The sequence below is a fragment of the Theropithecus gelada genome, chromosome X, assembly GCF_003255815.1.
Source record: "Theropithecus gelada isolate Dixy chromosome X, Tgel_1.0, whole genome shotgun sequence".
Taxonomy (NCBI): Eukaryota; Metazoa; Chordata; class Mammalia; order Primates; family Cercopithecidae; genus Theropithecus; species Theropithecus gelada.
Genome location: NC_037689.1, coordinates 120,983,165 through 121,005,516, shown reverse-complemented (window position 1 = coordinate 121,005,516; position 22,352 = coordinate 120,983,165). Strand labels below are relative to the sequence as shown.

The following is a 22,352-nucleotide window of genomic DNA, read 5'->3' as shown; positions in this document are numbered from 1 at the left end:
GATATTATTTCCTCTAGAATCTTTCTACTCCTGGGACCAGCAGCATCTGCATGACCTGGGAGTTTGTGAGAAATGTAGATCCTCAGGCCCCATCCCAGACCTGCTGGATCAGGATCTATATTTTTATAAGGTTCCCACATGAGTCACATGCACACTAATGTTTCATGAATACTGCTCTGGGGCTTTAACAAGAGTCTGAGGCTGTAGTAATTGGGTAGTAGGGACATAAATTCTCAGGTGGAATAGTTGATAAAAAAAGTCTGGAGGTCATGTCACCCTGAGCCTTGATATAATCCTCAGAAAGATTCTTTCTGGGGAAAGTAGGAGTGATTGAATATTCAATCTTGTGTGGAGTGCATAAGGAATGGGGCATATGGAGGCTTGGTGAAGTTCCTCAAGACGTTTTTTGTGGACAAGTGGAACAGAAACTCAAGATCTGCTCTCCATTTGACAGGATCCCATTAGGATTTCAAGTTTCCTTGAGGACATCAGGCCATGGGTGGTTAGAAGTAGCATGGTTTAGCAAAGATATGGCTATAGGCAGAAGAAAGGCTGGGTTCTAGTCCCAGAACTGCCACTACCTAACTGTGTTGCCTTGAGTAATTCACTTCATGGGCTGGGTCTTACTGATAACTGTCTGATCCATCTTATCTCAAATGAGCCAATAGATATGAGAGCACTTTGATGACTGCTACACAAATTTAAGGTGTATTATTTATTTGGATGCTACCACCTCAAAATTTGGGATAATTAAGTTAGATTGAAATTGCTCATGTCTAGCAAGCATGTCTATGTGTTGGCTACAGAAAGAAAGTGGATCACTTTGAAAATGGATTATGAATAATGTATTGATATTATCCTATAAAAATGTATGCCCCAAATTGTAATGGGCCTATAGCACCTACTCAAGAGTGAAACATTTTAAGCACATTGAAACATTAAATGCTTGCATGCAAACAATGCAATTACAGATGAATCCATGTATTGTACATCCACCAATGCAATGGGAACACTGTCAGCGGATTGGTGCAGTGTGCTGAATATGTTGTGGCAAAAGGCAGGAAGAAAGAACAACCAGCAACTTCATTGGACAAAATGATGTTTTCCATGACCAAGACAAATGATTTATTTGAATGAAATATTATTTTAAAATTGGCTAAATGTAAATCCGCAATGTGAACTATAAGAAGGCCAAAACACAAATGCAGCCGGGCATGGTGGCTCACGCCTGTAATCCCAGCACTTTGGGAGGCTGATGTGGGCAGATCACTTGAAGTCAAGAGTTGGAGACCAGCCTGGCCAACATGGTGAAACTCTGTCTCTACTAAAAATACAAAAAAATTAGCCGGGCATAGTAGCGCATGCCTGTAATCCCAGCTATTTGGGAGGCTGAGGCGGGAGAATTGCTTGAACCCGGGATGCGGAGGTTGCAATGAGCCGAGATCACACCACTGCACTCCAGCCTGGGCGATAGAGCAAAATTCTGCCTCAAAAACAAAACAAAACACCCCCAAAATCCCCCAAAACAAAACAACAACAACAAAAAACCACAAATGCACTTGTAGAAATCCCAGCATATTGACATTTACTCATGAGGTCAAAATTGCCTAAAATAAGGGGTATGAAGTTGCTTATTGTTCTGTTCCACTTCAGATAGGCATTTTAGTGATGACAGATGCACTTTAAAGTACAAGACTATATTCTTTTAAACACGTCCAGAATAGAGACATTATTCAAATTCAAGCTTGCATTTGAACATGTCTGAATTATTGGTGGTGTTTGTAGTTGCCAGAGTCAAGGTGGCAACACTCAGCTTCATTGAAGTATGAATTAGGGCTTGGCTAGCAGCAGGGAGCCTAGACTGTCCTTTGATAGACACTTACCTGTGCACCACTTCCAAGGAAGGGACAACAAAAGAACTCAAAGCTTAAGAAAATTTTCTCAGACTTATACACTGTTTACTTAAAAGAACTACCTCTCCCTATGGAAGCGCTGTATTACTTGAGGTGGCAGTGTCTCACCTGTGTACCTAAACTTTTTTTTTTTTTTGAGACAGAGTCTCTCACTGTCGCCCAGGCTGGAGTGCAGTGGCACGATCTCTGCTCACTGCAAGCTCCGCCTCCCGAGTTCACGCCATTCTCCTGCCTCAGCCACCCTCGAGAAGCTGGGACTACAGGCGCCCACCACTACGCCCGGCTAAGTTTTTGTATTTTTAGTAGAGACAGGGTTTCACCGTGTTAGCCAGGATGGTCTTGATCTCCTGACCGCGTGATCTGCCTGCCTCGGCCTCCCAAAGTGCTGGGATTACAGGCGTGAGCCACTGTGCCCTGCCCCTAATTTTAATATCTGTTCCAGAGCAGCTGCTTTCTCTACAGATGCACTGTCCAATACAATAACCACTGGCCATGTGTGACTACTGCACATTTGATATGTAACTAGTATAAGTCGAGATGTACCATAAGTATAAAATATACCCCAGATTTCCAAAATTAGCATGAAGAATGTAAAATTTCTCATTTTTTAAATATTGATAACATGTTGAAATGATCATATTTTGGATATATTGGGTTAAATAAAATATATCATTAAAATTAATTTCACTTGTTTTACTTTTTAACATGTGACTACTAGAACATTTAAAATTGCACACGTGGCTCATATATGTGGCTTGCATATGTTTTCTATTGAACAATGATGCTCTGGAGAATTGTTTTTCCTTTTGGGTCACAGACCACAATTTAATTACAACCATTCTATTAGAAAAGCACCACTGCCTGACAAGAAAGCACAACCATTGTTTTCAAAGAATCAAATGGTTGCAAAGAGACAATGGTTTAAACAATAAACCAAACTAAAAAAAAGAAAAAAAAAAAAAAGAAAAACAGAGATTGACATACAGTAATGTAAAGCTGATTAGTTTACTAGACCTTAACCGTACCCCTAGATCTTAACACTCTCTGTTCCATACACGTTGTAGCCTTCTCTGTATGTAGCATAATTCTGAGTGTTGGTGGCAGGAGCAGGCTTAAAGTTTTGGGTGTTCTTTGTGAGTTTCATGCGTTTGGACTCTGCCCGTGATTTGTAACAGAATTCTATCAAAGCCACCATCATGGCCAGCCCCAGACCTCCGACAAGTATATAGAAAACGCCTGCCACATTGCTCAGGCTCAGAGCGCTGGTCTTGTCCTAAGAGAAATGAACAACGTGATTAGATCTTGGAGAAAACAAAGGCAATGGAACATTATAATATATTACAACAGTATAGGGTAGTTCTAAATTGTAAAATAACTAAACATTGATGTAAGTGTTATGACTCAATTCTGGCAACTGGCTAATGTTTTGCAATGACCAGCAAGATGGTAGATTGTGCCTCTGTTGACAGTCTTGATCCTCACCTAAATTTCCTTTCACCTTGACTCCTTACATCCCTTAGTGCCTCAAAATGATGTTCAACAATTAATAAAACAGCACTGGCCATGGGAACAAAAGAGTAAACACAAGCATAATTTATTCCTCTGCCAGCCTGGATAAACACCATTTGCCAGAGTTGAGCTGTGACATAATCTCTATAAATGTAATACTCTTTTCATTTGGGAACTTGAAGCACTCTTTCCCCTCTCTGCCCCGCAACACCCCTTTCTCCCTTGCTCTCCCTGTGACAAACTTTGTGAACAACTAGTCTTTAAGATACAACATGATAGTATTAGAGGTTCCTGCTATTCTTATCTGAGGAGTTATTTTGCAAGGGTTTGCTTAAAAAGGGTTAATTCTCCTCTTTCCCCCAGTGACTGAGAAAATGCTCCCTTTGGAGATTGGCTGCTAAATCCTCATCCTAGTTAAAATCAGGGCAGCAAGTCTTTGTGTTGCTGGAACAAGGGCACAGCACAAAGAATTGGCTCCGTTCCATTTTCCTGAGAGTTTAAGGAAAGTGTCAGGAGGATCCACTGGGTCCTAGATTGGCTCCATACAAATCAGAAAGCTTTTCCAGGAGGCTGATGATTTTTTTAAAAAATCCAGCTCATTTTTAACTTTTACTCCAGGGAATGTAGAGAATAATTTTTAAAAATGACACTTATTTGCTTTCTTTGTAACAAGGGGGAAAAGTTGAGGAAGCCGGTCAGTGACTTTCAGGTCAAACTGTGCAAATCTGACTAAGCTATCTGCCTGTATGAAAAAGCAAAAACTGAACTGCTGAAAAATGGAAAGAAAAAAAGTTGGTGTCTTGAGCCCTACCTTGAGGTAGGACACACCAAGGGCCAGGAGTCTTTCTTTGAAAAAGAAATAAAATAAAATAGCATTTTGTAGTCTTTTTAGAGGGAATGTAACCATTTTGCTGCTGAATGTAATTGAATGGAATACCCAAATTGTTAAGCCAGTGAATTTTGAGCATCTTATTTAAGTGACAACACAGTGAACAGATGATGGCCATTGCTGACACTCAACACTCTGGTTCAGCTGGTCTTGGTATCATTTAAATAATTAAAAGTAAAGACAATATGACCATGTCCTTCTGATCCTATTTTCATAGAAGCCAGTCCTGTACTTGTTTACCTTAATAAAAGGTCCAATTGAAATTGAATTGCATTCAGAAACAGGGTGTGGGAATGCCTCATATTCACAACAACCTTGCAAATAGTCACTCTTTTAGGATGAATGACAGCTAGACAAGGAGTAATAATTTCTGTCACATATGAAATATTGGATTATCTCTTTAAGGAGGCTGGTGAGGCTATCTGCAAGGATGTTCCACAGTCCATTGGGAAATAGATCAATTTCTGGTAACCCTTCCTCTGCCATTAGATTTTTATACGTATGTGATATTTAACGGTGGGGTGGGGGGGAGGTCCTTTGACATAGCCCATGTCAGCTGTGACAAGAAGAATAGTTTCATGTTTCATGTATTATTTAAGTTTCACAAGAGTTATAGAATTCCCTGATGTGGGATGTAGAAAACCAGTAGCAAAATGGTTCATTGCACGGGGAAGATGAGTGGCATTTCATGAAATGAATTAACTGATACCACAATATTAGTCCAAAAAAAGGAAAGGCAAAAATTGAAACTAAAAAGAACTTTCTTAGGGGAGCGAAGGGGGGCAGGAAGGAGGCGGGGAAGAGTGTTTCATGCTTATCAATGTGATGTTATCCTGACAATGTAAACCCTTAAGGAGCATGCGACTAAATTTTAAAAGTATTACGTACAGAGATTCAAATGACACCTTTGGAAGACAGAAGTGTGACAGACTTAATGAGATTCGAGATCCAAATTAATGCTGAACTCAATACAACAGCAGCTGGCAGGAGGCTAATCATTCTGCTTACAGAGACCAGTCTTTGTTATTTATTTGTTTGACTGTTTTCAGATGGGATCAACATAATATATTAATAACCAAATGCATTTATAACTACAAAGTCTCTGACACTGTAAGAGGTTAAGAAAAAGTACTGTCACAAATAAATCTTTTTTTTTTTTTGGTTGTTGTTGTTATTGTTGTTATATTTTCTCTTTGAACTTTTGAAATGTGAAATACAGTAAAACCCCCTTATAACACAGCTTATTATTTTATAACTTTGGAAATGCAATAGACCAGACTGAGTTTCCTAATCATAATAACAGTTCTATAGAGTCAACAATTGATGTCACATGGCAGGCCTCTGAGGCTGGCATTTGTCTTATCCCTTTAGCGCTGTTGTTATAAAAGGGGTCCCACTGTGTCAGGGAGTGTGTGTTGGGAAGGAAAGCCGTTTTAGGATAGAAAATAAACAGTGGGTCAAAATGTGATTGCTAATCAGTACAAAAAGACCTTCAGCGACTGACCTTACTCCCGGAGTCCTTGGCTCCACATTCCCCCTTATCGTACCACCATTTGTTTTTCAGCTTGTCTAAGATGCCTTGTTCACTGAGTTTCAATACTGCAAGGTTTACAGGCGTTCTTCACGTGGGAAATAACATAAATAACATTATATTATGTTATTTTATGTTATTCAAGCTTCAAACTACTTTAAAACTATAGAAAGCGATAAAGCAGGGGGCCCTGGCCACAGAGTAATTTTAGACACTGCAGGCAACCTGAGCATTACCTTATAAAAAGTTAACACTACAGCAACGCTATATTTACCAGGGCCTGCCCATATCGCTTTGAGTAATCGGCACACACTGTTAAATAATGAGGATAGAAAAAAAGGCACTCCTCAGATAGGCTGTGTGTGGTGAGGAGGGTCTCCCCTCGGGTGACAATCGTCGGCGGCAGCTTGCAGTAGCTTTGTGAAGGAGGTGTGTTAAGTTTGATCTAACTGGGTGTCTTGTTGTACTTCCAGACAGAAAGCAAATTTTATGGAGGAGTCGGGAAAAGGACAGACCCAGAAGGGGAAGTGTTTCCATATTGTGGACCGAGACAAATGGATAAATCCGAACAGAATTGAAAATAGATTCTACATAAATAACATGCCTTCTAATTAATTGTCCTTTATCACACAAGTCTGTTGCCCAGCTGAAAATGATCTCAGAAAGAACTGTACTACATATGTGTCCTTACTCCACAAACACATAGTCTAAATTCTTTTGGACATACTGGTCTTAGTATTAAAGGTATATTGTGGACCTCCGTTTTGGATAAGGGGAGTATTTTCAACAATGTAAAAACTGGTCTACAAATTGTTTTTGAGTTACTGATTGGCTGTTCCTCTGATATGGCCATATGTCTGTGGTCAACTTAGATCACCAGAGGGCAAACCAGATTGTTTCAAAATAGATTATTAATATGGCAGGACCTAAAGCAGCAAAATGACTCTGCCACTATTGGGTAATGCTGTAGAGAAATAGTTTAATTGTTCTAGTAAGATAAGACTTCCTCAACTAAGAGGCTAATACATATCCCCAGGAGGCCAGGCCACTGCTCCTTAGTCCTTTACTGCTTAAAAATATAAGGACTGCATTCAGAGCCACTGGGCAAGTGCCTGAAACTCTACTGGTTCTAGGATAAAGATTTTCTCCCTTATAAATGTCTTCAGCTATAAAATGGGAATAATGACCTTTATCCTGACTTCTTACTAGAGCTATTAGATTTTAAATGAAGAAACTTTAATGACTTTGGATAAAAAATGCACCATATAGAGAGGGTGGCATAATTCTGAGGCAATAAACTATGTGTTCAGATTCATGGGAGCAATATTGCCAAATATTAGTGCATGTTGGTCTGAATGTCACTAACTTAAAAAGAGGGAAGCAGAAAAATTTATGGAACTGTGAACATGCCGTAAAAATTTCTTAGCCTATTTTGGATAAGTTGAACCCACTAACATATCCAGTCACTAATAAGACTTGCTATAGTCACAGAGATCTGGTCTCTATCATACAAAGTCCCCAAACTTATTTCCTTTCTTCCCCCATTTGCTGTTTAAAACAGAGGGGCCACCTTATCTTCAGATATTCTGAGAAAGATATAGTCATTTAAAAATAATGCAATTTCAGAGTACTTGCGGTTTGAATAAGTATAAATCTTTAGTGTCAGGGAGTTAACTTTCTTGGTTAGCCTAGGGCCTGGCAGCCAGAATATTTGGATTTTGTATCTCGCCAAGAAATTCAGATCCTTTTATACTCTAAACAAGTTCCTTCATCCAATGCTTGGAACCCCAGGTTTCTCAAATGCTAACCAATTGCTTGGAATGCAAAACAACAAAAATATACTCAGATTAAATTTTGAGCCTCTTTAAGATATTATTGGCAGTGAAAGTTAAGCCAGGCTTTCAAATGACAGACAGGCCATCGATGGCCCTGAGTTTAGTGTTGCCGCTGCCTTCTCCCCTATTCTCCACCGTCTGATGCTCTTCTCGCTCTTCCTCTCCCCTGTTGTTGTCTCATCACTACCACTTCTCCTGCAATGCTATGCCTTAAGCCAGGCACTGGCACCAGGCTCAGCAACGTGGCAATTAGCTCAGGATACAGGGGAAGATGCTTTCCAATGGCATATGAGTGACTGGGCTCATCAGGACCACAGGAGAAACTACAAAACAAATTCTTCCTCCTTTCTGTGCTTCCTCTTTTCTTATTGCAAAGGGCCCAGTGTCCTCATACTGCTACCTGACTAAGCCCTTACCCGGTCCTGCCCTCCCTCCAGGTAATATGTTCTTCAAATTACGTCATTCATTTTCTTCAGTACTGCTGCTCACCAGATCTTAGGAACAGAGCAGTCTCTGTTCCTTAGGTACTCACACTAAGGTCTGATAGGGAGATTTCACTGCCCCTAGAGATCCTAGTTTCAAAAGAAATTTATCAACCCTTAAGTGAATTGCATTCATAAAAGTGTGGCATGTCAGTTTAGAGCAGTTGTTCTCAAAGTGTGGTCCAGGAACCCCCGGAGGATCCCTGAACCCCTTTCATCAAAAGATCTGTGAGGTCAAAACTATTTTTATAATAATACTAAGTGCCTTCTCACTATTATTCCTTCTTGATATACAGTGGAGTTTCCTGGAGGCCATATGATGGGTGAAATTATAATAGATTGATTGAAGTAGAAATGAGAATCCCATTCTCTATATTATGCTGGATATTAAAGAGATTTACAGAAATATAGACAGTGCCATTCTTCTCACTATTCTTTTGATTGTTTTAGAAAAATAGTTATTTTTCATAAAAGTATATGATTTATGTTAGCATATATTGGGTTCATTATTTTTAAAATGAATCAATGAATTCATGAAAATTTTTTCAGTTTTAATTTCTGATTGGTAAAAATGAACAGATATAACACACATAAAGAAAATCTATTTGGGGTTCTTAATCATTTTTAAGAGTGTAGAGAGGTCCTGGAACAAAGCATTTCAGAAACACAGGTTTTGGAGGAGGGAAGGCTATTCCTGTGCTAGGGGTCCATGCTGGACTGCCACTGTCTACTCTTGCCAAAACCCAGGCTCAGTACATCAGTGACTTAGCATCCTACTTCTGAACAATGGCTTATCCCTGCCTTAGGCCATCTAGTGGCCCACGAACTGGCTCTGGTAACTGCTCTTCACTCCCATGGCCTACACCATTACAGTGTAGGTTACTTTAGAGCAATAGTTTTCAACCAGATGCCATTTTGTCCTCCAGGGGACATTTGGCAATGTCTGGAGTCATTTTTTGTTGTCACACCTAGGTGGGGGCTGGGGGATGCTACAGGCATCCAGTTGGGAGAGGCCAGGGATGCTGCTAAATATCCTACAATGTACAGGACAACCCCTACAACAAAGACTTATTTGGCACCAAATGTCAGTAGTGCCAAAGTTGAGAAATCCTGCCTTTGAGTATCCAGACCTCCTGTGAGATACCATAGGACTTTAGAGAATTTTGACAAATGACCTACTGTTAGAAGTTTAGCCTTGGATCAGAAAAATAATCACAGGGTTTATGAAACCTGGCAGGGAACCAATGTGCTTTTGGGAACTTCTAAATAAAAATGAGGGAGAAAAACAAACATTTCAAGCAGCAGCACAGCCAACAAGTATAAAAGCTGTAATCAGAAATCACAGATAATACCACTTAACAAGGTTACAATAGATGCCAAGAAAAGAAAGTACTTTAAAATCCAAATCTCCTAGAACTCTATGTTGCTGTGGGGCAGACTAAATTTCTGAGATGGCAGAGGAAAACTGGTTTTGTCCACATAGTTTTATTTCTTACTGTACCTTATTAGATGTGTTATCTAGCCCAATCCTAACCAACTGAAGGTACTGACACCCTCTCCCCAACACACACACACACACACACACTCACACACACACACACACACTCTTACACATTGGTATTTTGAAGGAAGTGGAAATAGGTGGGCATTTGATCATTTTCAATGTCATTTTCTCCATGAAGCCATTTTTGCTCTTCAATGTTTTCTGTCTCCTCCATCACTTCTACCTTGCCTTATTATTTATGCCTATGTCTTACGTCTCCCACTACACTGTGTGCTTCTCAAGGGCAGGGAACATGGCTTGTGTATTTGTATCTCCATTTAGGATATCTTTCTTAATAAATACTTGTCAAATCAATAACTCTTTTAGCATTTTGTTTTTCAACCTAGTATATTTACATACTTATTATTATGATTATAATTATTGGTCAGGTTTCATGATCACCCTAAGAAGGTAGATTTATGGTGTCTATTTAATACATAAAGAAACTGAGGCACACATAGGTTGAGCAATTTGCACAAGCCTCTGCAGCAACTTAAGGGGCAGGTCAAAAGGCTGATTAATATACATTGAGCTGTGTTCTGTACATTCTCCAATGGAATACACAAAAGGGTAGCAACCCTCTTTATTTTTGCTCTTCAGGCTTAGATATTTGTGATGATTTTATTTTCCTTTAGGGACCCCCATACTCCAAATAACTATCAATCTAGCAAGGGCATATTTTGCAGCTGGGGCCTTTTACTGTGGTGCAGCAATATGTCTCCAGTGTAATGTTTCACAGCAATTACTGCAGGCCCTTAACTGGTACCTAAGAGAATTATAAGTCAGAAATATTTATTGTACTCACCTCAATAGAGAACAGAAAGAATTAAACAAAGTAGGTCAGATTCCTATCGTGGAAATTAGTCAGGCATTCTCCCCTCTGAAGGGCTTGCTATGAACTTTTTGCTGAGTAGAGCCCTCCTAAGACAAAGACATGGGTCAGCAGGCTTAGGGAGAAAACAGGAGTGCTTTGTGACATAATTTCAGGAGGACTGGGAACATCCCTCTGTCCAAAAATATTTATCTCACTGGCAGCTGAAATTCCACTGTGAGAATTTCATATCTTTAAGTGACATGCTTTGTTAAAATACAAATCTTTCTGAGAAATGGGAAATGAAACAAAGAGTAAATATTTATAAACTACCACTCTTTGTTCTATTTTGTCTAAAAAAATGTTTGAGGTGGGGTGGAAGAGTGTAAGGTTCCCCTAAGAAAACATTTTGTGGCGTGTAAGTCATAAAAATGCATGTGGATTGTTGATCAGATGGAGAGAGAGAAATGGGAATTAGATAGTCATTTAAAAGTATGTAAGTTAATGCTGAATTGTGTCTCAGTGATGATTCCTGAGTGTGGGGAACAGTCATGGAATTACATCTGTCTGTTTTTTATATAGGGGATAGTAATATAATTCATAATACTTTGATAATGAGTTCAGTTTTTGAAGAAAACATTATTGGATTATAAAAATTTCTGCTTATCTCTACAATCCACACCTGCCACTAACTCAGCTACTAAGACTGCTCACAATCCAAGGCCTCCACCTGCCAGCTGGTGGTCGCCTGGATTCCAGGCTCAGTTCCTGGGTTGTACCAACCAGCCATTTTAAAGAATCAGTGTTATCTTAGTGATGGCCAACCTTACATATGGAGACAGCTTTAGGATAAGAATGCCATTGATTTTTTTTTTCTGTGAAAGTAGAAACTTAATTTTTTAATTTTTATTTTTTTATTTTTTTTTGAGACAGAGTCTTGCTCTGTTGCCAGGCTGGAGTGCAGTGGCGCGATCTCGGCTCACTGCAACCTCCACCTCCAGGGTTCAAGCGATCCTTCTGCCTCAGCCTTCCAAGTAGCTGAGACTACAGGCACACGCCATCATGTCCAGCTAATTTTTTATATTTTTAGTAGAGATGGGGTTTCACCATGTTGGCCAGGATGGTCTCGATCTCTTGACCTAGTGATTCGCCCACCTCAGCCTCCCAGAGTGCTGGGATTACAGGCGTGAGCCACCGCGCCTGGCTGAAACTTAATTTTTTTAAAGAAACAAAATAAATAAAACTTTTGATATATTTCAAAAGAACTGCTTAATTTATTTTAAAGTTTTAATTTCAGGAAATACCTAAAATAGTAAATAGTAAATAGTAGCTTAGAACCAGGTTGGATTCCTTATTATGAACAAGGAAATGGTGAAGAGAATGATGTGAAGGTGCTGAGCTTAGGGGAAAAGAAGGAAAATTGGGTCTTGTGAATTAATTACCAAGTTGATTCTGTGAAATAATCTGGTGATCCTGGAAAGGTAAAGAGAGGAATCTATACCGTCAGTATGGCTCTGGGCCTGAAAAATATCAGAACCCAGGATGCAGTATGATTTAGTCCCCTGAAATACTATGGGATATTTGCTACTCTAAATGCTTCATTTCTCCTTTCAGAACAGGGACACCTAAAGAGCAAATGTCTGTTTAATTAATGATTCCAGAAGATCCTCAACGGTGCCCTTAGGAGAGATAGATATATGTGTAAATATGTAGGTTATGGACAAAGACAAGGAGATCACAGAGAAGTAAAAGAAATATATGAGCAAGGGTGGTGCATTTGCACAGTCAATTAGAAATCTGCTCTGATAACACATTATCTGGATGATGAGAATGGAAACTTATCACGGCCTAAGCTGGAAGCCCCTGCCTCACCCTATCCCTTAACAAAACCCTTGCTCTAAGTTACTAACACTTGCTTCTTGGTATCTAGATCTTTTGGGAACAACTTTTTAGAAATATCTTTGGCCCAATGGAGGGAGAACAGCCATCCTCTCTTTTGCTAACTCTTTTACTGAAGATGTTTCAGGTTTTCATGATAACAAGGCATCTTTCCAAATCACTCACTTGCCTCTCTAGCATTCTCTGGAAAAGCCCCAGCATCACCCAGGACATAACAGGCATGTACAGGCAGGCAGTCACAGACATCTCTGCCCAGGTTGGTCTTGCTTTATTAAGTTGAAGCCAATCGATGATCAAGCAAAAGAATAATATTTGCTGGATTAAAGAATTTACTATGTGGTACTTTACATTCCTTTCTGTAGATTAACCTGGAATATATATAATGAAGGGATTTCTCTCTCTGTATAGCAGCGGTTTGAGGCCATGGCAGTTCAAAATATGCCCTTGAGTACACTAGTGTCTGAAGTCCTTTAAAACAAATCTCTATCCCTTTGTTTTCATAGGGGTTCCTGAATGTAGGCTTCCAGGAAAATGAGGATTTTATTTCAATCCTTCTAACCTTGGATCAGCCTGGGCTTTCTGTACAACCTGGGAGCATGTGCATACATGACTGCTGGCATTACTGAACTCTGGCAACCCAAATAATCCTCATTTAACAAGGGCAGCTACAATGATTTGCAGAGTGCTTAGCTGCTAGAAACCATCTCTGAGAGAGTGTTTATATCCATGTAGTTCACAAATGTAGCTCAAACCTATTTAACTCCTTGCTATTGGGATAATAATTTAACATAAGTGCAAAGAGCAAATTCAATAATGCATGCATATAACATTAAGAGTTGAAAGCTGTGAGTCATTTCACTAAGGGCCTAACAATGCTAGTGATTGAAATCTATTGATGAGCATCTATGCTGCAGCAGCAGCCCCAGAAGCAACTCTTACACATATGGATAAAGCCAGTGACATTTCTAAATTACAACCTCTCAAATACAGAGAAGTAGACCCCTTGATTCCATAGGCTGTGTATTTCACTGATAGATTTCTACTAAACTGCCAAACTGGACCTCTGTTCAACTTCTCCATCTAGAAGTTGAACCCAATAGTCTGGGAAGACCTCTTACTCAATTTGTTCCTGACAGAGAGAAGGGGCTCAGGGAAAATGCTAAGTTTTGAGCAAAATGTGGCCATAGAAACTTTCTCAAATACATAATTGGTATGATTCACTTGGAAATTCTGGTTTAAGATCCTTTGAAAAATCAAACTATCAAATTGGTTGGGTTTTATTATGTATAAGTGTGTTTTCTTTAGTTCATTCCAGTGGTACCTAGAGAAGAATAGAATGAGAAGAGAGAAAGATCTGTACCAGAAACTCACATGATGTATGTTTCTGAAGATATTTAACTCATTCCCCTGATCCTAGACAAAATACGCATTAAGAGTTCAATCTGATGTGTGCCAGCATCCTCTTTATTCTCCAATAGCCATCCCTTGACCATGACTCATAGAAAAATAATCAGTTTTAGCTAGATTGCAACAAATGAAGTCTATATATCAGATCTGAAATCAGATCTAGTTGCCATGCCAGGGCATATACCACCCTCTTTTAGCATACATTCTAGCATTTACACATCACATCTGCCCTTCCAGCAGTGATGTTAGACAGGACATACAAATAGTCATATATGTGTGTGTGTGTGTACATATATATATATATATATACACGCATATATATATATATATATATGAATGCCATTGCCTTAGATCTATATTTTGAGAAATATTTGCTTCAATGCCAGATGAAATTAAGCAAAAAGGTGAATCCAGCACTTGGACAACACTTTTGCCACTTCTGATCAATGGGGATCAGCCTCACGTGCCAAGGGCCAAATGCTATACCGCTCTCTAGAAAGTCAAAAGAGAATGGATTTCAATTGTTCGCAAAAGAAATTTGCCCCCACCCTGCTCCACCAACCCCAACTCCCACCCTCACCAAATATATTTCAATTGCATCCAATTTTTCATGTTTCTTTTCCATGGCTGTCCTACCTTTCAGAGATTGCATATAACCTTCTCTTCAAATGAAAGGAAACCAAATGATTTGGTCTTCAAAGGGCAGAAAGGGAATAAACATACATCATTTCACTGTCTGCCACTGCAATGGCGTCTTTCCTCTTGGCAATTGTATAACAGCATTCTTACCTTCAGGCTTTTCATTCTTGTGCTCTTTCTGTAGCTCAGGTGTTGGATATTTGGTCATTATTTGTCAATAAGAAACACATTCATGTTATCAGGATAACACCAAAGGCAAATAATAATGTCGTAATCATAGAAACCATGTTAAGGCCACAGTTAATTTTTTTAAAAATCATTAGAATGGAATTACTTTTTAAAAATGTTTTCTTTCTGGATTACATTTTTTTCCGGTGGTAAAATTTATTCTTTAATATCATTTGGCAAAATCAATGGTTTTGGCAGTCATTGGACTGGTTCAGTTCTTAAGGCAACAGGTCCCTTGCTTGAAGCAGCCACTTGAGAGAAAGTGAGGATTTGCTCTTGGGAGGAAGACCTGAGTAAGTTCAAGGAGCAAATTTAGTGACTACCAGGAAAGAAAACTGTCAGGTTCTTCATACTTCCAGGAGGCAGTACCAGCATAGAATCATGCAAACCAACGAAGAGCACAATATACTCACCCTACTCCTCGATCCCAAACCAGAGTCTTGGGGATTCACAGGAACTTCTGCTAAGACCCAGGAAGTGCCATCGATCTGTAATGATTCTTGCCTACACACATAACAGTGTCAATAAAGAGTCATTGGGATCCATCTTAACCCTGAGTATCCGAAATGTCAACCTTTAGGGATGGCTCCTGCCAATAAAAGGTCCATTTTGTTGCAGGCAAAGGCAGATGCAGATTCATATCCATTACCCACGGCCCAAGAAAGTCAAAGAATTCTGGGTGTGGAAGAGAAGTGGTTAAGAGACGGTGGCATAGGAGAGGAGAATTGTAGACATACATGGAAGAAGAAGAAATACACACAAAACTGAAGATCTCATGTATACCAATGGGAAATACAGTATAACCTCATTCATCTATGTACCGCCAAATATGAAGCTGAGGGATTTTGGAAATGGGCTGTCTGAGACTGTAACTTTTTACTATCTTTGAATAGAAGACTTGCTAAGCAAATGCATGGGATTTAAAAAAACAAAGATAGCTAGTGATAGGGAGAACATGTTTTAATTTCTTCAGAGAACAAACTCTTTTTAGGTACCTTAGGAGCACCCATGTGAAAATAAACACCACTGATTTTAATTGCAGGCATTTTTTGAAACGATTTAAACAAATTCCCTATGTTTTTTCCTAGCATCACATTGGTCAGTTTATTCTAGTTCCTATATATTTTTGAAGACATAGTAAAACTGCATTTCTCTATCAATATTCTATAAGTCACAACGAGCATCTTACCATTTATTTAAATAATGGAGGTTCAATTGCACATGCCATCCTCCTCCCTCATGTCCTTATATGCCTTTCAAGTTAAGGCACCCACCTATCCTACAATTCTCATTGCAGTCAAGGGGCTCAGAATGGTCCCTTTAAATATTCTGTTACAATGTTCCCAAGAGTACACATGTGCTGATTTTCATCTTGGAATATAGGGACACTGGGAGTCTATTTTAATCCCTGGAGAGGACTAAAGTCTGGTATAATTCTATGGTGAGGTTGGGTAGGGTTTGTTAATAACTTTCCACCTCAGTCACAAATAGCTCGTTTCACTGACCCTATCCTGTCTAGTAAGGTAAGGCTAGACGGGAAAGCAAAGCTGGTGCCCTTTACCCAAGATTAAGGGAATGAAGTAGGGTGAATGAGAACATAAACGTTTGAGGGGACAGGCAGCTGCAGAAGGAGGCTGATGTGCCTATGTGGTAGTTCTGCACATAAATCCTCCATTCTGTTGTGATTTACAGTGATAGACTTTCCCTGGCTATGTCACAAACCCCTGGTGATCTGGGTTTATCACTGAAACAACCTACTGGCTCTTAATTACTGCATCTGCACACACATTGTCATAAAGCATGAACACAAAAGGGTGATTTGCAGGTTAAAAATTCCCAAACCACAGCTCTAATTTACATGATCCTTGCATGTGCATTTACAGTTCATCAAGGAATGATCAAGTCTGTTTTCTTTAGGTCCTATTAGCTCAGGTTTGGGAAATTGGGAAAGCCAAGGAGTATTCTGGTTCCAGCTTGTAGGTCTGGTTCAGGGGCGCCTCAGAGACTGACTTTGTTCTTAATTCCTTGTATCCATAAAAATAAAATAAAATAATAAAAAACATTAGTTTTATTAGTTTAAGCTCATGCACGTTTACGACAGCCTGAAAATTTGCTGTTTCTTTCCATAGTATGGTAACTTTTCTAGACTAATCTCAGAATGTGTAATGTCTCATGCCAGAGAAGAAAAAGTCAATGACTTAACATAATTGCCCATTTATCATTATTTAAAGGTTGCGAGAGAGAGAGAGAGACAGAAAGAAAAGTGATACAGGTATTTCTCCCTCTCCTGGTTTCAGAGATAATAGGTCTGAAAGTGTTTTTGAAAAAGTAAAAGCACTTATAAATGTCAGGCGTTGTGATTATTGTCATGTTTAGTAATCAGTACTGAGGGCTGGAACAGCTTAAATATGCCGTTTGCCTAGTAACCAAGGTAGTTGTGAATGAACCTGATTCTTATGGAAATGTATCACATGCAATCAGATTCACATTGCTCATTGGATAGGTGGTAGTGCTAAATTGCCATCTGCAATATTATCACAAGAGGTGATTCTGAAAGTCAGCAGAGATTTATGACAGCATTAGCTGTGTGACCTTCTCAAAGTCATCACCATCTCTGGATCTCACTTTCTCTGTGAAATGATGGTATATTTAACAGTCAGTTGTCATGTTAACGAGATGGGACATGATGAAGAGATGTAAATCTCAAGCCATTTTGCTAATACAGTAAAACCTCACTGATTTCGAGGAACAAAGGGAAAGGATTGTCTGAATGAGTAAAGCAAGTCCTGTATTACAAAATAGGTTTGAAGAATGACAATTTTATTTCTTTAAGTCTATTTTGTAATTCAAACTGACTATAAAACATTGCCTTAGTGGAGATCCTTGTGAGAACTACTTTAGCAGATAGATATGTAACGAATATGATTATATCTAATAAGTGCTTCTAACATTTGAAAAGGGTTTGTTCTCTTAAGAAAAAATTCAACTGACATTCCAGTCTAAACTCTTCATTTGCTTAACAAACCTTTCTTGTCCTCATGCCTGATAATATAAAGTTAACTTGTAGACTGGTCCCTGTCTAGTTTATCACAAATTATTAATCAGAGGGCTCCAAATTAATGAGGTTTTACTGCTATTTCTACCTCCTTCTCCATTGATTTTTTTTTTTTTTTGCATCACTAATACGTAGTGGTAACCAGATTCACGTTCATCTCTTGCCCCTTCTCTTGCTCACTCTCAGAAAACAGCAGGTAGCAAGAAGGAAGAAGATAAAGGCAAGCTTCTTGGTAATCCAGAAATGGAATAAGCAATCGTTGGGTATGCAGCACTGATCATATTATTATCCATAGTTGAGAAAAGGGTTGACTTATTTCAAAAGACTGGCTGTAGGAATGACCAAGAAAAGCGATTTGAAAGATGCCTGGCAGGTAGCACTATGGTTAGAGAAGTTGAAAACATTTAGGATCTACTGAAATATTTTTCTATTTGCATATCAAAATTCAGATAATCTGGAAATCGTGAGCTGTCAATAAAGTTACTTGATAAAAAACTTTGCAGCAGTACTAGCTGAGGAAAAAATGCTTGATTGCTGGTTGTAATTAAAAAATAGCTGGTCTAAAGTTTTGGGGTCTTCATGTACCAAAACATCTGGGTGAAAAGTAAAAAGTCAGCCAAATATGTGCAGATTTTTTTGTTTGTTTATATAACATCAAACGTCTGGTTATCTGAAAACTTCTGAGCACTTGGCATCATGTGGATGTTTTAGAGTCATCTTGTTACAGTCCATGGCTCCTTTTTAACCATGATGAGTATGAATGATGAATTCGTGAGAGCAATGCATCCAATCCAGCTCAATTTTCATTCTGCAACTCACTTCAATGATACAATTAGGTTCTCCGTGCTAATAACATGAGAAAAAGACTGGGAAGACAGGTGCTAAATACTTTGACCATCAAGTTGGCCATTGTAAATATCAAATGAGCCAAAAGCTTGGCTAAATTGTCAGTGTCATCAGTTCACATTGGTGGGAAAGAAAGTTACTGCTTTTTGACACATAGTAAAACCTTGATTAATTGGAATCCATAAGGGATGAATGGAATTTTCAATAAGAACACTCATTTTGTTCATTGTTGGCTAATAACAGTTTTTCTTAAAATGCTTCTATCTACTTTCTCGCCTCAGGGAAGCAGCCTCTAACGTTTGAGGGTCAATCCAGATGGAGAGAAGATAGAGGAGAAAGAGCCGAATGTGACCCAACCATAGGTCATCTCTTGGTAAGTGATTTTTTAAAAAATCAATTCCTTGCAGTCTTCTTTTTGGAATACTATTGCTGCTTTCTCATCAATGTGAAGTACTGAGGGGGCAATTCAGTTAGTTGGGGTACTGGTTAGGTGAGTTCTGGTTAATCAAGGTTTTACGATAAAAGGCCATGCCAATGCCTGGTAAGATTATTTGCTGAAGAAAGTTCTTTTAAAATTTATTTCTTTGAAAGTGTTCTGGATCAGTGTTTCCAAACCCATATTATATTTGCAGACTGGCAAACTAACTTTTCCATCAGGATCCTGAGGGATAGAGAGGGAAAGAGAGGAGCAGAAGTGCAACCATTGTCTCTGAAGAAGAAAAGTTTTGGCTTGCCTGTCTGTTGGTCTGTGGTTGGGAAACACTGTTCTTCACCTTAAGATGCCCATGGGATCTTGGTCGTACAAGAGGTGAGTTTACATGCTTCAATATAATTCTCATGCCCCTTGGGCCATGGAGGATTCTGTTTTCAGGTCCTCTCCTGTACTTACCCAAAGTGTCTTTCCATGACTTGGTATCGTGGCTTCTGAGCTTGCCCCTATTTCTTGTTGCTTGGATGATGGCTATTCATTCATTCTAGCTCCAAAGAGCATTAGAAGTCAAAGGAATGCCAAGTAAGATGGGTTTTCTCATGATGGCAGCCTGGATAACAATTAGACCTACCTGAACCAAGAACATGGCTAAGGAGAAGCTAAATCAGGGATTCATACATACATATAGTATCACAGTTAGGCGACGCACTTGCTTAAATACACAAAATGTCTCTGCAAAGTCTCTATATGGGGTGGCCTATTGAAGAAAGACCCCATTTAACTTGAAACCGAGCTTGTTATTTGGCTTTCAAGTTAAGTGGGGTCTGCTTAAATGGGCTATCACATATAGAGAACAACATCTCATCACTCAGACACATAATTGAAGAAGCCACCCTTACTCAACCAACCAACCTCTGTGAGCAACCATCACAACCTAGAAAAAAAAAAGGCTACGCCCTGACTTTTCAGTAGATGGATCTGATTTTTCATACCACTCAAATGAGGCAGGCGGGGACAGTCTCACAGGAAAGCCTTGGACTCTTGAAAGCCTAGGGCATTGAAACCCACATCATGGCTTTCATAAGGCAACCAATCTGGTGCCTTATGGGTGAAGGAAGGGAAAGGGTGTGGTTGGAGCCTCTGTCTGGGAGTTTAAGAAGGGACCCAAGTTAGATCAAAAATGCGGGCAGTGCCCTAAAGCCTTTTTGGTTCCCAAAGCTGCCAGGCAGGGGAATAACCTGGTCATTCCACTTTATGTGTGAGTCTTGTGCTCTCTCCTCAATAATAAGATAACAGTCTTGCCGATTACTCGTCACTAAGGGTACCCGGTTGTGGTGACATTGAGGCTGACCTTGGAGTCACCGCCCCCGCTGCCGCACTCTCCTTTGTCGTACCACCATTTGTTTTTCAATTTGTCCAAGAGGCCTTGCTCATTCAGTTTTAATACTGCCAGGTTAACAGCATTTCTTGAAACGATAAAACATAACTTGTAAGAAAATGCACAAATGCTTAGGAAATCGTTAACGTATAAAAAGGAGCACAAGAGGACAAATTGGCTAAATTTCACAGAACGTGGAGCTATAAAAATGTCTGTACAGCAAATACAGGGTTAAATATTGGAAGGTGGCATGGAGGATAACATTTGCTCAAAACTGAAGTGTGCGGGATGGGGAAATTGTCTTTGAGAAAAAAAGTAACAAGAACACCACATCCATGCAATTAACATTCGTCACATATGGCACCATAACTTGGCTTTTACCATTTAAATTGAAAAAGCCGTTGAACTGTAAAATTAAAACAGCAACAAACAGTCAGAGAGGACAACACAGAGAGAGAACATTAAAAAAAATGGATGCATTAAATAGATGAAACCATAATTTACCGTCTTATTTAACTCCATGGAATATTGCAGATTTTAAACTTTTAAAAGTTACCTCAAAATCCACAAGAAAGAAAATGACAACAAAATGCATCAGGGTAGGTGGAATACTATAACAACACGGATATTGTTATATTATTCCACCCACCTTAATGCTGAGCCTTTAGGGGTTGCCACACCATAGCCTTTGGAATCCAGATTTCCACCAACTTTCATCGTATCACATGGTTTTCTCTGCTCAATGTACTCATTCATGGTTGACTCCAGCAGGAAGGCGAACTTTCCCTTGGACTTTCGCACTCGGGCCACTCCGTCTGCTGTTGTTTTGGTAAACACAGATGGCTCCGCTGATTTCATGTAAGACCACATTTTCTCATACACAGCAATTTTGGATCTCTGCACCAAAGAGATAAGAATTCTTAGAGCTGCCAGATATTCAATCTGGAGGAGGGTTAGTGCAGTAGTTTTTTTTTTTTTTTTTTTAAATTGCAATCCACAGTAATAAAAAACACGTTACACTGCAACCTAGTAGACACATTCATACATATGTAAACATTGTTTCCAAAACAAGTTCTCAAAACGACACTCACCTTTGCTATGTGTGATGCTCTGTGATATTTTCTATTCTATTCTAATTCATTTTAAACAATGTTGCTCAGGACCCACTAAATGGATTCCATGACTCCACTAATTGGTTGCAATCTTATTTGAAAAACACTTTCTTAGTTCAATCTTCCTCTCAATGAAAAAATCTCCTCTACAATATCCTGCTATGTTTATCTAATCATAGCAGGATATGCCTAATCAAAGACCATTGTAAGGTAGTGTACAGCCATTTTAGTCAGCCCACTCCAGCATGGAACATCAATTATTGTAAGAAAGTACTTCCTTATTCTAAGATGATCTTTGTTTTTCTATAGCTCCCATTCCTTTTTACAATTTCAACTTTTATTTTAGACACAGGGGGTACATTTGCAGATGTGTTACATAGGAATATTTTGTGATGCTAAGGTATGGAGTATGGATCCTGCCACCTAGTTTGTTAATATTGTATTCAATAGGTAGTATTTTAATCCCCTGGTACTATCCCCTAGAGCTATGTAAAATAATTCTGTCCCTTTTTACAACGGTTCTTTTTTTATGTACAACGGTTCTTTAATTATTGAAAGGCCTTTATTATGTCCCCTTCTCATCTCTTCATCAGGTGAAACTCTGATACTGTTTCCAGAACTCTCACAACTTTGGTTTTCCACTCATAGGCACATTGTAGTTGGTAATGTCTGTCTCTAATTGGAGTGTTTAGAAATAGACTTGGTACCCCAAATAAATGACCAGAACAGAATGAAAAAAAAACCCAAAATTTTTGCTTCTTGTTTTAGAGCATTCTTTTCTTTTTTCTTTCGTTCTCCTTCCTTCCTTCCTTCCTTCCTTCCTTCCTTCCTTCCTTCCTTCCTTC

The 22,352-nt window shown here is 39.1% G+C and overlaps 1 protein-coding gene across 2 annotated transcripts in view; it reads right to left on the bottom strand.

Annotated features, from left to right (window-relative positions):
- The window catches only part of GRIA3 (glutamate ionotropic receptor AMPA type subunit 3), a 315,030-nt gene that overhangs the window by 4,914 nt on the left and 287,764 nt on the right, over nucleotides 1-22,352 (bottom strand). For both annotated transcript variants that reach the window (XM_025373321.1, XM_025373320.1), the window contains exons 13-15: nucleotides 21,045-21,292; nucleotides 20,369-20,483; nucleotides 2,939-3,186 (exon numbers count right to left, since the gene is read on the bottom strand). In XM_025373321.1, the coding sequence (XP_025229106.1) occupies nucleotides 2,941-3,186; nucleotides 20,369-20,483; nucleotides 21,045-21,292 (609 nt within the window). In that variant the 3' untranslated portion in view covers nucleotides 2,939-2,940. The remainder of the gene's footprint in view (nucleotides 1-2,938; nucleotides 3,187-20,368; nucleotides 20,484-21,044; nucleotides 21,293-22,352) is intronic.